General features: G+C 38.7%; 1 protein-coding gene across 2 annotated transcripts in view; it reads right to left on the bottom strand.

Moving 5' to 3' along the window:
- The window catches only part of PTN (pleiotrophin), an 87,220-nt gene that overhangs the window by 12,875 nt on the left and 57,957 nt on the right, over positions 1–16,388 (bottom strand). For both annotated transcript variants that reach the window (XM_010983165.3, XM_010983164.3), the window contains exons 2-4: positions 6,545–6,660; positions 5,515–5,688; positions 3,181–3,342 (exon numbers count right to left, since the gene is read on the bottom strand). In XM_010983165.3, the coding sequence (XP_010981467.1) occupies positions 3,181–3,342; positions 5,515–5,688; positions 6,545–6,659 (451 nt within the window). In that variant the 5' untranslated portion in view covers position 6,660. The remainder of the gene's footprint in view (positions 1–3,180; positions 3,343–5,514; positions 5,689–6,544; positions 6,661–16,388) is intronic.

The raw sequence follows: 16,388 nt of genomic DNA, 5'->3' as shown, positions 1-16,388 counted from the left end.
CTTCTGGAGATTCTGTGAGCTGCATGACATCCTCAATCAACCCCTTTCTGCTTCATTAGCTAATCTAGATCTTGCTGCAACTAAAAACTCTGACAGATATAGGATTTTCTTAATTAAAAACTTCCATTAATACTCGCAATCTCTTTTCCTAAGAAATGAAAACTTCAAGTGTCCAACATAATTTCTCACCAATCTATCCCTGCCAGATTCTGGCAGCAATTAAGCAAATTCTAATTACAATCTTTTAGTCAATCAGTGACCATCCCCAGAGCAATCCGTTCCCACCCCAGGAAAGCTACATTCCAACTTTGCATCTTTCAATTCTTATGTCTACGTAAGAGTTCCAATATTCTCTCCTCTTCTGGGTATATAATTTAGAAATGGATGACTAAAAGCTCTCTCATAATAATACCTACTTTCAAGGATATATGGAATTTTATAAGATAATATTTGTAAAACACCTAGAGCAAAGGGCAAGAGTAGAAACAGAACAATACTAATGATAGCAGAGATTCCCTTTCATTATTACTTGTTTTTCCATTGATGAGAATTAAATGAGCTCTCTTAAGTGTAGAACTTCACAAAGGGAAAGCCAGAATGTCCACTCATGGCTATTTGAGAAAAACAGTATAAAAATATACACAACCCACATATTCTATTTGGACATTTTACTTAAACCAAGAAAAAGAATGTCCTGGAAAGTGTGTGTGAATCCCATGAAGAAAACCTTCTATCTGACACCTCTCCCTAGCTCAACTCGTAGTAAAGATTTTTCTTTGTGCAGAGTTCCTGGTGCCAAAACGGCATCCGTAGAACCTCCGTTGTTGAGAGGGAAAAGACTGGTTAGTTTTAACACAGGCATGTTATGCACAAACAGAAGGCTACATTTTAATGATCTACAAAGTGCATAACTGGCAGTTCTGTGAAACACAGAACTCACTTACCCCATTTCCAATGAATTACACACCTTAATTTTGACATATAAAGAATTACAGAATGTCTCTACCCACTTGATATATGCTTACTACCATTTTTCAAGGTAAAGCCTGAACCTAACTTCTAACCTTCCTTACATGCCACTGGATGGAAAACGTAAAAGAGTGAACTATTCACCAGTCCAGTTAAAAAAGGAACTCATTTAATGTATTCACCAAGTATCCTGAGGGGTCTTTCTTAATCATGTCCCCACTTTGACTTAATCCGAACTCTTCAACATTTTCCATATACACCTAGCCCCACCACCATCCACCACCTAATCCTGCTCCATTTTTTTCCTCCCCAGCCATTAAGCTGCAGTGTCTCTTATCCCCCGAGAGAACAGGGACAGCAGGTGTGCTTGAGCGTGTGTGTGTGTGTATGTATGTGCACCTGTGTATGTGTGGTCTCTGAATTTCCCACGAGAGCAGTAATTCTCAATTTTGGCTGATACTGAAATCTCCTAAGGAATATTTTAATTTTCAAAACTACTGATGCTGATTTAGTTGGTCTGGTTTATGCCTGGACACCAGGATTTTTATAAGTTCCAATTGAAAATTCCAGCATGTATCCCAGGTTGTGAATCACTGGGCTGGAACACAGAGACATCTTCAATCCCTTTTCTTTTTGACTCTATATTTATGCTGAATATTTTGGTTTTCTGACTGGGTTAAAAATCAATCAGTTTGGAAACTGTATCTCTGATGTTCTTCCAGTTTGGGGAATATCTCACTGAAGAGATGAGGCTACTACTTTTCATTAGATCTGTGTATTTGTCTCCAGACAAGTGACATGTGTACAGCTGGCAAAGGAATTCAGTGCAAGGACCCCACCCCCATGTCATGCCTTCCAAATACACACTACAAGCCGCAGAGATTTCCATGACCTGTAAGGGGCAGCCTGAATCCTAGATGTGCACCTGCAGGTCTAGCCTGCATCTGGCCATCCTGAAGTTGAAGGTAACCATTTCTATGGACAACTCCCTGTGAAATGAGCCCATTCTAACCATTAGCAGCAAGTCAGCCAATCCTCCCCAGTTGCTGGGGATTTTCTTTTCCTATTTTCATTTATTATGGACTTCATGTTCATTTTTCTGGGTTTCTACTTATAATTAACCTGGCCAGTATGAGTTTTCAGGTCCATTTCAGAGCTCAAGTATAAACAGAGGCCAAAGAGATGTTTTAATTTAGAGTTCACTGAGGCCCACGGTATTCATTTGCTGGGGGTGGCTTCTTCTGAGGTCTCTCTCCTCGGCTTGTAGATGGTTATCTTCTCCCTGTGTCTTCACATGGTCTTCCTTCCGTGTTTGTCTGTGTCCTAAACTCCTCTTCTTACATGCCAGCCATATTGCATTAGGGCCCACCCATATGACTTCCTTTAACTTTTAATTACCTCTTTAAAGGCCCTGTCTCCAAATATAATCACATTCTGAGGTATTGAGGGTTAGGACTTCAACATTTTAATTTTGGGGGATTTAACTGAGACTATACAACCGTGAAATAAAAGAATTTGTTGCCTTCTTGTCTTCCCTCAGCTGGGATTCTATTTTTATGAAACCATCGCCATGATATTGTTTGGCTGACTTTCTCCAGCATAAGAGCAGAGTCTGACTTTTTGGGAATGACTAGAAAGAGAGCTCCACATAATTCTGAAGTTCCATGATAAATGTACTGAATAAGCTAATCTAACTAAACAAATAGAAAGGCTCCGAAAGAAATATAAGAAATACAGAACTTACCAGGTGGTAGAAAATGGAAAGATGGAAAATAAATTAACTGATTTCACAAAAACGATAAATGCTTGATGACCTAGGAGACGCCTGACTTTAAACCTTCAGCTTCATGGTCTTCCTAAGCTTGTTCACTCCTGTCAGGACGCAGTCCTGGTTTGGGGCTTGGAATTTATAGCCAACACAGAGCTATATATTTAGAGCATAGAGTTTTAACTGGCGGTTTTGCTAAGTGGTTTATTTGTGCTACGAGACTGTTTCAGTCCCTCTGTCTGTGCAGAGGACTTCAATTTGAATTCACCAACTGCCTGCTGAAAAGTACTCACGTGATGTTCAATGTATTTATTTTTCAATCCCTTTCTGAAGGTAATTCACCCAAGTTTTCCTTCTGGAAAATTTGAGTCTGCACATCTGAAGATCCCACCTGAGTCCATCATTCCGTTCACATTAAAACTGTGGTAACGGCAAGAACCCACCTTGAGGTTTGGGCTTAGTCAGTTTGCCACAGGGCTTGGAGATGGTGACCGTCTTCTGGCAGTCCGCGTTGTGGAGGGCCCGCTTCAGGCTTCCAGTTCTGGTCTTCAAGGCTGTGTTCAGGTCACACTCTCCCCAGGCCTGGAACTGGTATTTGCACTCCGCTAAAGGCAGGGTAGGACCAAAGAGACATCTCTGAGTTCCTCTGGGCGTGCCATGAAAGAAGACACACTTTTGTCTGTAACTTTTTGTAGTGAAGTAATTGTCGGTTCACGTGCAGTGGTAAGAACTAGCACAGAGAGATCCCGCTGACCCTGCACCCAGTTTCCCTCAGTTGTGCTGTCACACAGAGCTACAGTCCAACAGCACAACCAGGAAACTGACTTGGATATTCCATGGAAGTCATTTAGGTTTCCCCAGTTTCACAGGCACTCATTCATGTATGTGTTTGTGCATACATTTAGTTCTGTGCGACTTTATCATGTGTAGATGGGTAAGTACCCCCACCATGGATATTCGAGCAAGTTCTAACACAAGAGTCCCTTGGGTTTTCCTTTTCTAGTCACAGCTTAGCTACCTTCTCCCTTTCCCACCTCCTTAACCACTGGCAATTACGAACCCATTCTCCATCTCTATAATCTTGTCATTTTAATAATGTTATATAAGTGAAATCATACAGCATATACCTTTTAAGGTTGGCTTTTTTCACTCAGCAGAATTTCCTAGAGGTCCATCCAAGTTGTGTGTCCCGAAAGCCTGTTCTTTGTATTGCTGAGCACTACTGCATGGTATGGATGGACCTCAGTTTCTTTAACCATCCACCAGTTGAAGGATATCTGGGTTATTTCCAGCTTTTGGCTACAACAAATAAAATGCTATATACATCCACATATAGGTTTTTTATACGAGCGTAAGTTTTCATTTCTCTAGGATAAATGCCTAAGAGTGAAACCACTGCACTGTACGGCAAACACAAGTTTAGTTTCATGAAAAGCTGCCTGACTCTTCCCCAGTGTGGTGGTACCGTTTTACATTCCCGTCACCCAGGCATGGGTGATCTAATTTCTCTGCATCCTGGCTAGCATTTGAGGTTATTTCTAATTTTATCCATTCTGATAGGAGGGTAGTATATAGTGATATCTCACCGATATCTCATTGGCTTTCATTTTTAGTTCCCTAATGGAGAAAAGCTGTGGAACATCCTTTCGGGTGTTTATTTGCCACCTGGATATCCTCTTTGGTAAGATGTTTGTTCATGTCTTTTGCCCATTTTCCAACTGGATTGTTAGTTTTGAGAGTACTTTGTATATTCTAGACACAAGACCTTTAAGACAAACTTAAAGACGCTTTGCACATAAGTCTTTAGGGAACCCATATATAATTAAAGATCAAATGTATCTGAATTTCACCATGCCTTTATAGAATTTACCTCCATTCATAAAACATACCTCAAAGGTTATAGAGAATGAAAAAGATACAGCATGTATGTTTGTTGTCCTTCTCTGGCCTATAGGCCAGAGTACGTTTCTGTAGACCAGTGAGAAAACTGGGGCATCATGCTCTACCATGGCTGAGAAAGACAAAGTGTCTAGAATGTGAAAAAAACAGGCAATTTGGGTGTTCAATAATGGGCTTAAAGTTGGAAGTGCTGGGAGACTCCTTCCCAAATAGGTAGATGAGGTCCACATGAAACTGGCAATAGCCAGTGAGAGGAAGTCTATGAAACGTGGCTTACAGCAGCCCTGCTCGATTTGGTAAGTAAATCTATGAACCGGTGTGGAGAGTCAGGAGGGAGCAAAAGAGAGAGAGGCCCTGAAAGTAACAGAGATCTGGAGAAGGAGGAGAATAAATAAGAAAAGGGAAGGGAAGACAAAGGAATCTAGAACGAGAAGGAAAGAGAAGCTGGATGGACGGACACCGTTAGGAGGGCTCCAGGGTGGACTTTCCATCCCTGTTGGTAAGGCACTGGGTCTCAATCAGGGACTATTTTGACTCCCCAGGAAACATGTGGCAACATCTGGAGATAGTTTCAGTTGTCACAGCTGGTGAGGTGGGGAGCACGACCAGAAGCTGATGGGTGGAGGCCAGAGACACACCTAAATATCCTACAGTGCACAGAACAGCACTCTCTCCAGGACAAAAAAAAACTCCAAAACGTTAGTAGTACTGAAGTTGAGTAATGCAGGGTTAGGCAAGATGCCTGGTTATTTTGTATCTGATAAAATAAACTTGTTAAAATAACTAGAGTCAGCCTCAAAAAGATATTTGGTGGAAGAATGCAAGGATTATCCCAGGGCGGACGAGGAAATCAGTAGGACAGGAGGGGTGGGGCTCACCTCCAAACTGCTTTTTCCAGTTGCAGGGGATCTTACATCTCTGGGTCTTCATGGTCTGCTTACACTCGGCTCCGGTCCGGGTGCCCTCCCGGGTGCCCAGCCCGCAGTCGCCACTGGTGGGCACACACACACTCCACTGCCATTCTCCACAGTCAGACTTCTTCACTTTTTTTTCTGAAAGGAAGGAAAGATAATCAATGCCCAGAGCACTCTTTAGCTTCTAGGTATAACTAAATTCATTCCTGAGAGCCTAAACTGCCTGGTCTGTGCTTCTCACCTCTCTCTCCAGCATCCAGCAGAGTAGGAGCGGGAGAGGTGTTAGCCGAATAGTTGGCTCAATCGATGACCAAGAGGAAAAGGGAGAAAGAAGCTAGAACTACTATTAACTTAACTCTTACTATGTGCCAGGGACCTTGCTAAGTGATTTGCTGACATCTCCTTTTAGAAGCAGACATTTCTATAAGAGAAGACAGTCAAACCAGATAAATTTTAAAAATGAGAAGATATTGTATGAGCAGTAGCAGTTGTCATGTTATCCATTTCAGCGGAAGGCGATGTTCCTTTCTCTGCCGCGTGGATGGAATAGCACAATGTAAATGTGGTGGGTCACAGATGTAAACCGACTCCCAGCTCCACAGCCTCCTTAGGACGTGGGGAGTGACACGGAGAAGGTGCTTCACGCTCTCTGAGCTTCGGTTTCCTCCTTTGTTAATATGAGATAAAACCAAAGTTCCTTGCGGGCCCCTTTTTGAGGTAGAGCATCAGCATAAGTAAAACACCTGATTGCTCATCATTTCCTGTACTTAGTAGCTGTTAATACGGTCATTACATTAATGGTCATCATCTGTATTTCAGGACTTACGATGTGGGGGAAGGGAGGGGATGTCACTTAGGTTCCTCTAAATACTCAGAAGGAGGGAAGGAAGGAAAGGTGGGGGAGGGAGGGAGGGGAAAAGGACGAAAATCAGGTAGCTGGATTAGATGGACATCAGTCACTGAGGAGGTTTGTGCTCGTAACTGCACTGCTTACCTGGTTTCTCTTTCTTCCCTGCTTCCGCAGTGTCCACAGCTGCCAAAATGAAAATGAATGCCAAGAAGGCGGCTGCAAATTTTCGACGCTGCTGCAGGTACTGTTGGGGCTGCATTCTAGGGAGAAACAGAGAAACAGAAGAAGGTGGTTTCAGCCTAAGTCAGGGAGGAGGGCTCACTGAACTCCTGAACAAAGGGCTCCATTTTCCTTTTCCTGAAATATTAGATTTTTAGGGAGATTTATATCAATTATATCGGGCAGAATTCTATCGCTTCTCCAACAGCCACTGAAATAAGTGCTCTTCGGCAATCAGTCACGTATTCAGGGACAAAACACAACAGTTCTCGATATAAGACTTCACACAGCCATTTGTTAAGTATGATTCAAGAATTATGGAAGCAGAATAATTTTGATGGCATGTTTTGGGGCAGATTCCCACAGTAAATCTCGCTGATAGTGACACTTGGTAATGTCAGTACCTATAGTCATCCCTATGATTCCTGACACTTCCTACAGATAACCATGGTATTGTAGTACACATGGATAACTCGAATGGACACAATGAATGGATTACCTATGCAAGTATATGTTTGCTGTTATCTTTAGATGTATCAGTAATGACCAATAGCTCCGATTTTTTAATCATTTTCATAATTATGATTATCTTATCATCATTGTTCCATTATTTATTGGTTCACCAAAGAGTGAAACATAAAACAGAAGTAAAGTGAGCACATCTTTGATATATACCAAGCACACTTACAAACTCACCTGTGCTGAAAATCCTCTGAATTCTAGGATGTAATGAAGAGTTTACACTCACTCATAATTTGAATATCTCCACATTTGATATGAATCAAACTCCCAGGATAACATTAGAAAGATGCCCCTGGAACTCGAAGTCACTTGTGGTGGCTGTGTGTCAGTATGGCCGCCTTACCAAGCAAACCTGAGAAGTGTCAGTCCAAGCCCCCGACAGCCCACTACTTCACTGGCTGCAGAAACTTACCTGGCAGTCGTTCATCTCTATCTGCTATGTGCCTGGCGTTTTATACTTCAAGTGAAAATGAGAGTAATGACCTATGCTCATTAGCTCTGAGGACTTTTTCTTCCCAGAAGTGACACAGATTAGTTTAGATGATGTTACAGTCTCTTGGGTGTAAACTATGAAAGCTCTCATATGTATAAGGGATTGAGATCACTCTGTTCTGCAATTTGTTTTTCCTCATTCAAATATATCTATGAAATTAAATCCTTGTCAGTGAATTTTTCTCCCTTTCTGTGACATTGGAAATGCTATCCTTTATTAGTGTTTGTTTTTTTTAATTGATGACTTTGTAGTCCATTGTCTGGATAAAGCATATTTCATCTACCAATGACAGTTAATACTTTGGTCATTCGGTCCTTTCACTGAATCCTAAGTCCTAATTAGCTACTCAGCATTTCCATCACTTTCTAAAACCTAAAATTAGGTGCTTTGTTCTTCCTCTTAATATTAAATTTTTATAACTATACCTCATTGATGGTCAGACAGAAAAGTTATTACTAATTCTGAGACTTCCTACGACTTTCATTGGCCATCAGTGACATGAGAAGCCAGTCTAGACTTAACTGGTTGGCGAGTCTTCTCAGAGTTGAGAGCCCCGGTGCGTCTTTGCTACAATACATATATCACACATTCAAGTATCATTTACAATTATTAGATGTAATAAACCAAAGTGAAGTTCTTCTGTTGTCTTCTCCAAAGGCTGTCTGAGAACACACGCTCAGTGACTGACCACTTTGGAGGCAGAAACTTCTCATCTGAGTTTTCTTAAAGGGTGAGTTAACTTTTAAATTCAGAACTTCTAAATTCTAATGTATTTCTTTCCAAGCTGGAATGCACCTTTATGTTTAACAATTGCCTATGCATACCTGAAGTATTTACATTGTGAATTAGCTTATTGTGAGAATTCAGAAATTTCCATCATGAAAAGCACAGCTCAAGAGAGAACTTTCTGATGAAGCAATGGAGCGATCCTTGCAGAGCCTTGTAACATACACAGCAGAATAGGCGGTTACTGAAGGAATGAGGCAACTTGGCAGAAGTAGAAAGACTCTTCCATAAATAACACACACACACACACAGAGTTATTAATAGAAAGGTGCTATTGCTGGCTGTTTTAACCTTGGCATTTCTAGTTTGACATTGCCAAGTTCTTACTTTTATGATTATTTTCCAAAACCTTTCCCTCAATCGAGTTACACTCATTTAATTTCAAGAAAAAAATTCCACATGGGCCAGAATATCCTAACCATAAAAAAATTTTTTTGAGTCTTAGAGTGGTCTATTGATTACAGTGAATAGAGAGGAAGGAAGGAGAGGACTTGGGATGGGAGTTGGTGAGTTAGTGGCATGGAAGTGCAAGCTATTCTATATTGTTTCTCCTCTGAATTCAGAAAAATTCAGAATCTTAATTAGTGGGTAAATGGTTAACTTCAGCTTTAAGATGTTCTAAAGAAAAATGCACACAAGTCCATGTGTACAGGGAGTCCCCTGTACAAAATATGTGATCAGCAACAGGTTTGAGTTGGAGATGGTATCTGTCTTCTCAGCCTCTTTCCCCCTTCCTCCTGTTTTTGCCTGCCATTCTGTTTACACCAATATTTCGACAGCTTAAGATTTTCCTGGGTAGAGCAAATGGAAAAAGTTTATTTAAAAGAAAGAGTAAGAAGGTTTAGAAAAGGGGTGACTCAAATTACCCAAAAATTCAGGTGTGCCCAAACAATACCCGGGTAGCATGTTGGTGCCTCGTGGTGGTAAAAACTCGAGTAATTAAACATGTGTAGATAACAGTTCCCCTTGCATCGCTGGTTGTTTATTTGTCCTTGACATCAAACAGAGGCAAAAGCACTTTGGATATAGTTTAACCTCGCCTGCCCTCCAATAGTTACTAGCAGAGCACAGAGGCAAGAACATTGACCTTAAGGAAGTGGTCAGGATCATGACTTATTTTTCACACTAAGGGAAATAAAACAGTGAAGAATAAGCCTTAAGTCAGCTCAGTTCTTTTGAATAATATACTTATTTCCACCTCCTCCTACTGCCATCTCTTGCTCTGACAGATTTAATTTTACAGGTTTTTGTTGTTGTTGTTGTTTTATTGAAGTACAGTCAGTTACAATGTGTCAGTCTCTTGTGTACAGCACAATGTTCCAATCATGCATATACATACATATATTCGTTTTCACATTTTTTCTATTAAAGGTTATTACAAGATATTGAATATAGTTCCCAGTGCTATTTACAGGGTTTAATGTTTAAGTTGAAGACTACTATAGATGGATGGTGGGGTCTGGAAATTATTGTTGAGTTATCTCAATAACTAATAAGTATAAAGCTCAAAGATGAAAGGAAATTAGTTAAAGAAACCAACTCAGGGGAAAAGTGAGAATTTATTAAATCCTGATCACTTCTATAGAGAAATCGCTTGGTGAGAAGGAAAAAAGAGAGCTCTCTTTTCCTTTAACATTTTAAGAGATCTAGAATTTTTAAAGATAATTAACATCTGGCGTAAACAAAAGGCAAGGATGCTGGAATCTGTCTCTTAGTGATCTGTTTGGAATGACTAATACAGGATTTGGAGGCCGAAGCTTTGGCTTAAACTTCAGCTCCACCATATAATTTTTGGAATGTTCTTAGACAAATCACAGCCATTCGAACCTCTGTTTTGACATCTACAAAGTGGGAGTGATTATAACAACAACTTGAGAGGTTTGTTGTGACAATGCAAGATGTAGACACAGAGCTAATCCAGAAAATCAAGAAATAAATCATTAGTTACAGAATAAAATTAATTCTCCCCTACACTCTTATTTCTTACTAAAAAGAAGTATTGTTTAGTAAGAAATAATAACCACCACACTTTGTGCTATCTAATATTATCTAAAAGCAAAAGACAAAAATGAAAAAACAAATAAAAGAGAGAGACAGATGGTATAATTAATGTCAACTAAAGACTTGTTCAGCTTTATTAGGGCACATGTTCATTCTGCCTTCTGACTTCTTGAAATGTTAAAATAAACTCAAGGACCTTCATCCCCAGTATTTCTTTGGAGTTTGCTGAAGTCAAGAGGCTCCATGTTGAGAATTAGGGAGAATGTTGATACAATTTAACATGTATGAAATGAAAAAAAAAAAAAACTGAACTTTGCAACTGTATATTATGTCCCTTGTGTGGTGAAACTATTCTACCTCCCTATTTTTATTTCGTATACCTGGGACAGGGCCCCAGGACAGAGTGGCTGCTCAGGAAAATTTTTGCCAGCAAAAAATATCCCCCTAACATGACATCAATCAGAGGAATTAGTATTCATGCTGAAATGATGTCTCAGCCCTTTGTCTATGCCACGGGATATAAAGTTCACCGAAGAAGTTGGGCTGGAAAACAACCAGAATCTAAAGCAGTTTCATACATACAAGAGAAATCAGTGAATGATTTGCAACGCTTCTGCATCACATATTACACATCACCAGACCTCTGGCGATATTTTGTGATCTACTTGCCTAAGTTCCTGTGAAATAGTAAATTTTTTTCCTCGTTAGTAGAAAGTAAAACATGAGATATAGAAAACCACACAAAGCAATTATTATAGCTTAGTGAATTATCATAAGATAAGTTATTTTTCCAGTCATGTCCTAACGCTTTACATGTTCCCCATACCAATTACAGTCCCATCCCTCCAAAAGTAACTTATGTAGTAATTATTTCTTTGCATTTCTTGTCAAGTGTGCTTCCCCAGACACGGCTAATTTAAAAAACTGATATGTCTTTTAAATTGCTTTTATTACACAGATTTGTCCCCCTTCCCTTTCTGTTTCATGCTTTTTACTTTTTGCAAAAACCAGGCTATTTAATAAGTAGTAGCCCATATTCTGGATTTTGATCATTGCAAATGCATGGTGCAATTCAATATTCCTGTGTAGCTGCAGGCTGGCAGCTGGATGCAAATGCTTCACCAGTTTCAGGCCCTATTCTTTGTCAAGACTGTAAACAGCACTTTTTTCTTTCATCAGGAGCTATGCAGTATTTGGTTTTGGCACTTCTGTGTTGTATACAGCCATTGGCACTCAGTTATTCTTGATGGGATATTATGGACTGAGTGTCTGTGCCCTGTACCATTCATACCTTGAAACTCTATCCCTCTTTATGTGATAGTATTAGGAGGTGAGGCCTTTGGGAGGTAGTTAGGATCAGAGGATGGATCCCTCCTGAATGGGATCAGCGCCCTTATAAGAGTTCCAAGAGAGCTTGTTTTCTTTCTCTGCTCTCCACAATGTAAGGCTACGATGAGAAATCGGCAGTTTGCAACCCAGAAGAGGATTCTCACCAGAACCGAACCATCCCGGTGCCCTGTATTAGACGTCCAGCCTCCAGAACTTAAATGAATTTCTTTTGTTAACAAGTCACCGAATCTACGGTGTTTTTGTTACAGCAGCCTCAGATAAGTCATGGGGGCTGTAAATGGTGATACTCTAATTCTGTCCTTTCAGTTTCACTTATTAATTGAGATTATCTCATAAAGAGAGGTTTTCCCTCATCTATTATTTTGTTATCCAGTTTACAGTTCATAAAGAAATGTAGGATAAATGATTAATTCCCTGTCATCACTTGAATATGGCCAATTATTTTTTCTTTTGTATATTACTAAGAATTAATGGATTTATTCATAGTTGGTGGATTTTAACTCATCACATTTTTTATCTTTATTGAAGCTCTAATTGTCCCATCTTTGGCCAGTGTAAGCTTCATTAAGTTAGCTCCTTAATTCTTTGACATGGCCCTTATAATCTTTTATAATGTCCTTGCTATCTTGTGTGCTGAGATGTTCCCAGTCTGTCTTGTGCATTTCCTGCCCCAGACGTGAAATCAACCATTCCCTCAAAAAGCCTTGTTGTTTTTAATGCAAGATAATATTTCAAACCCAAAACCTGGGCATTAGGGATGCTCAGCATTACTGAGTTGGTCTTTATTTCCAGGCCTTTTACTGTTAGCAGAGCTAAGAAGGGACATAGAGAATAACAGAATTTAATACCATAAAATTAATCATTTAATTTATCTCACGTTACATAAAACAACTGTCTCAGAATGGCAATATTAATACTAAAGCTACCAATTATGAATCCTAAAAGCAATTAAAATTACTTTTGCACACGCCATCTCCTTTTGGCCCCTATTTTAATGGATGCTCAGTATCTATGTCCTCAGGCATTATGTACTATACTGTCTCCCTTTTAATTCCGTTTAATCTTAGTTATAAAAGCAGCTATATACTTAATGTTTACCCCCAGTTCTTATGTTGATTTCTCTAGGCATTTTGTTCGTCTGAAAGGATTCTCTAGTAGAACTCTTAGAAAAGCTGTGGAAACACTATCACATGAGTTATTGAATGCTGATAACAGACTATCTAGCCCTTTTATCCTTGAGGGTCAGTTTTGCTGGATGTAACGTCTTTGGCTCACAGCTTCCTTCCTTAAATATCCAAAAGAAGTTCCTCTGTTTTCTTTCATCATAAAGTGTCTTTGTTGAAAGGTCTAATAATAATCTAATTTTCCCTTTTTTATAAGTATTGTTTTTGCTGAGATGATCAAGGCATCTTTTTCCTTTAAAGTGCAGTAACTTTCCTAACATGTGATTTGGAATTGTTCATTTTGGGTTGTTATTCTCAGATAATCATAAGCTCTTTTAATATTCAGCTTCAGATCATTTTTTTTAAATGAATGAGAATGCTTAGTATTAGTTCTGTTGCCTTTCCTTGTTCTTTTCCTTCAAGATCTATTATTTGTGAGTTGGTTCTTCATTGTCTATTTTCGATATTTGCAATTTTATCTCAAATCCTTTTTGTCTCCAGATTTTAAAAAATTAAAATACTGCTTGTTTGTAACGTAAGGTATCATTTGTGCTTGTCTAATCCTGTGTTCCTTCTAGCTTAGTCTTCACTTCTAAACTATTTTTTAAATTTCTAATTCTTACATGAGTTGTCACCTCATTCCTGAGTCTTCCTAATTATGATTTATGATGTTCTCTCACATCTGGTATCATTTCCTTATTTTCTAACTCATTTTGAAATAGTATGTTACCAGGTCTTTGTTGTTGTTTTATTTTGTTTTGGTTTGGTTTTTTTGTATTTCTTGAGCGTGTTCAGATTTTCCTTCACTGCTTTTGGGGCTAATATTTTGCTCCTTATTCTTTTTATTTTCTGTTTTTTCATAGCTTATATGAGATTTGACCTGAATACATTTCTGTTGCTCATATGTATAGCTGTTCTATCTTCACAAAACTTATTCTTTGGTTCTTCCATATAATGGCTAAAATAGAGCATTGATCTGTCTTAGATATCCTTGTTCTGTTTTCCTCTTCTTAACTTTTATCTGGATATTCTCTTTCTTTTGTTTCTATTGTTGCTCTCCTGATCAATTTTGATTTTATTCCCAGCAGTTTACCCTCATTGTGGGTTCCTGTCTTGAAGGTCTTGAAGGGAGTCCTGATAGGTCAGCTTCTATTTTCAAATTGACTCACTATGATTTACAGTAAATGGGTGTGGGCTGTCTGGGGTTCTCCCATTGTCAAGACTGTCAGATGTTCTGTCACTTCCCTCTGCTTTCTTTTGCCCGAACACCAACAGCATGCAGGTCTTGTGGTTACAGTGGTTTGCTTCCACCTACTTTTCTTTTTGAGGTTTGTGAGAAAGAACCTGCCCTGAGTTTTGCTTTAAATCTTGTCCATGGGTTGTAGTTTTGCAATCTATCAAGCTGCCCTGTTTAACGTGAGGATTCAGAAAGATCCACAAAACAGATTAGTCCATTATTTTATTATACATTTTTTGAGGCACCTACCCCATGCCAACCATCAAGCTACATTCTTAGGATACAATAGTGACAAATGATAAGATAGACATATGATTTTTCTTGTTCTCATGGAGTTTGTGCTCCAATAAAGTTTACACTGACAAATAGCCAATTATGAGTCACTACACTCTAATAAGAACAAAGTGCCATGAAGTATAAGGGAAGAACAACTATTTTGCATTTCCCTCCCTATAAAGCAAATGAAACTGCTTATAGCTAGAAATTCTGCTGTGGAGCATTTACTAGTAATCTTGTTCCAGGCGATTTTAGTCACAGAACCGAATGCCTATCTTCTCTTACTTACCAGAAATCAATTTTAATTTAGCTTAAAGAAGATTGGTCAGCTTGTCTCAGTATGGAAGGTATTCATTTAGTTAACAAACATATTGCTGGTACTTACAATATGCAAGTACTTTACAAATATTTATTTATGTTAATATTACCTGATATTCAAATCATCACAAATAGTGAGCCCATTTACTCAATTATTCAAAAACTACATGTAGGTAAGAGTTGCATCCTTTGTAGCATAAACTGTTCTAGGCAATGGAGACAAGGAGTTGAACAAGATGGACAAGAATGCTGACTCTGCAATGCTCACAGTTAGGGGATCAGTTAGACAACAACACATAAACAAATAGGAAAGTAAAGAAATTCATAAATAAGATAACTTCTGATTGCGATAAATTTTGTGAATAAAATTAAAATTTGAACGTGATAAAGAGTGACTTGTAGAAGACTGTTTAGGTAGAGTGGCTATGACTGAGAAATAGCCAGGGAAGTATGCTGTCTCTTACTGATAAGTATTTTGCATCAGGAGTTCCCAGTTACCACTTTTAATTTCTCATTATTCCCTTCTGAGATGAGATAGTCTTATTTTTGCCTCCAAGCTTTCATAATTCTTCTGGAATTCAATAATTAACCATCCCTCCTCCTGACTGGTCTTGTTCTGTCCAACCCACCACAATCTCTGGATCCACTTAAGGTTTGACCAACAACCAACAATTTATCACTCCCATTGGCTCACTGATAGGAAGCCCAGTCAAACCTGAAATCTTAGCAGTTTATAATTGTATTAATATATAATTTCATACTGCAAAAGTATTAAACCAACCCCCCAAATTGTAGTTTTAAGAAATGTTAACCTTTCCCAAGAAAACTAATAACCACTTTATTTAATTTGCACACAATATCCCTAAGTGTTCTTTTCTCATGTGATCTGACTTGGTAGTATAGTAAAAAATTCACTCTGACTAAAAGCATGTAGCCTTTTCACCTCTGTCCCCTATTAATCATTTCAATAACATGTGGGTTTCTTGAAAATTGCTTTCAACTTCAAATTCGACTTTAAATATACAAAGGCATTCAGTAATGAGAAGGGAAGATTTTTTAGAGTATTCAGTGGAAATGGATTTGGTTTTCCCTTTATAATATGACTATGATGTGAAGATATGTTTATTTTTGGAGCCAAATGAAGTCAAAAGGGACTTGGGTTGCTTGTATTATTCCTTTACTGCTTTCATTTGTTATAATCAAAAATAACTGGAGATTCACTGTTAGAATTTTAGAATTTTCTAGTTTCCTCTTAATCTTTTTAATGTCTATCTGCTGTAACTTGATACAGAGGAAGAAGTAAAAATTTTAAAGTCAGATCTGATCTAGAATCTCAACTCTGGCTAAGTGATGAAACGATACACTTAATGTCTCTGAAACTTATTTTCTTTAGCTGTAGACGTGGGTATAAAGTCTGTCCCACAACAGTTTGAGATTAGAGACTATGCAGGAAAAGTAAGCAGAACAATCCCTGGCACATGGCAGACCCGTGGTGTCATCTCCCAGTGTCCTTTCTTATCTTATATTGTCTTCCCTTTTGCCCCTTCGTCTTTAACTGTACTGAGACAACAAATTGACATTTTGGATGGAATTTTCCCATAATATGAGGCAAAACACTGAATT

The sequence above is a fragment of the Camelus dromedarius genome, chromosome 7 (assembly GCF_036321535.1).
Source record: "Camelus dromedarius isolate mCamDro1 chromosome 7, mCamDro1.pat, whole genome shotgun sequence".
Lineage (NCBI taxonomy): Eukaryota > Metazoa > Chordata > Mammalia > Artiodactyla > Camelidae > Camelus > Camelus dromedarius.
This window is presented reverse-complemented; position numbering and strand designations above follow the sequence as displayed.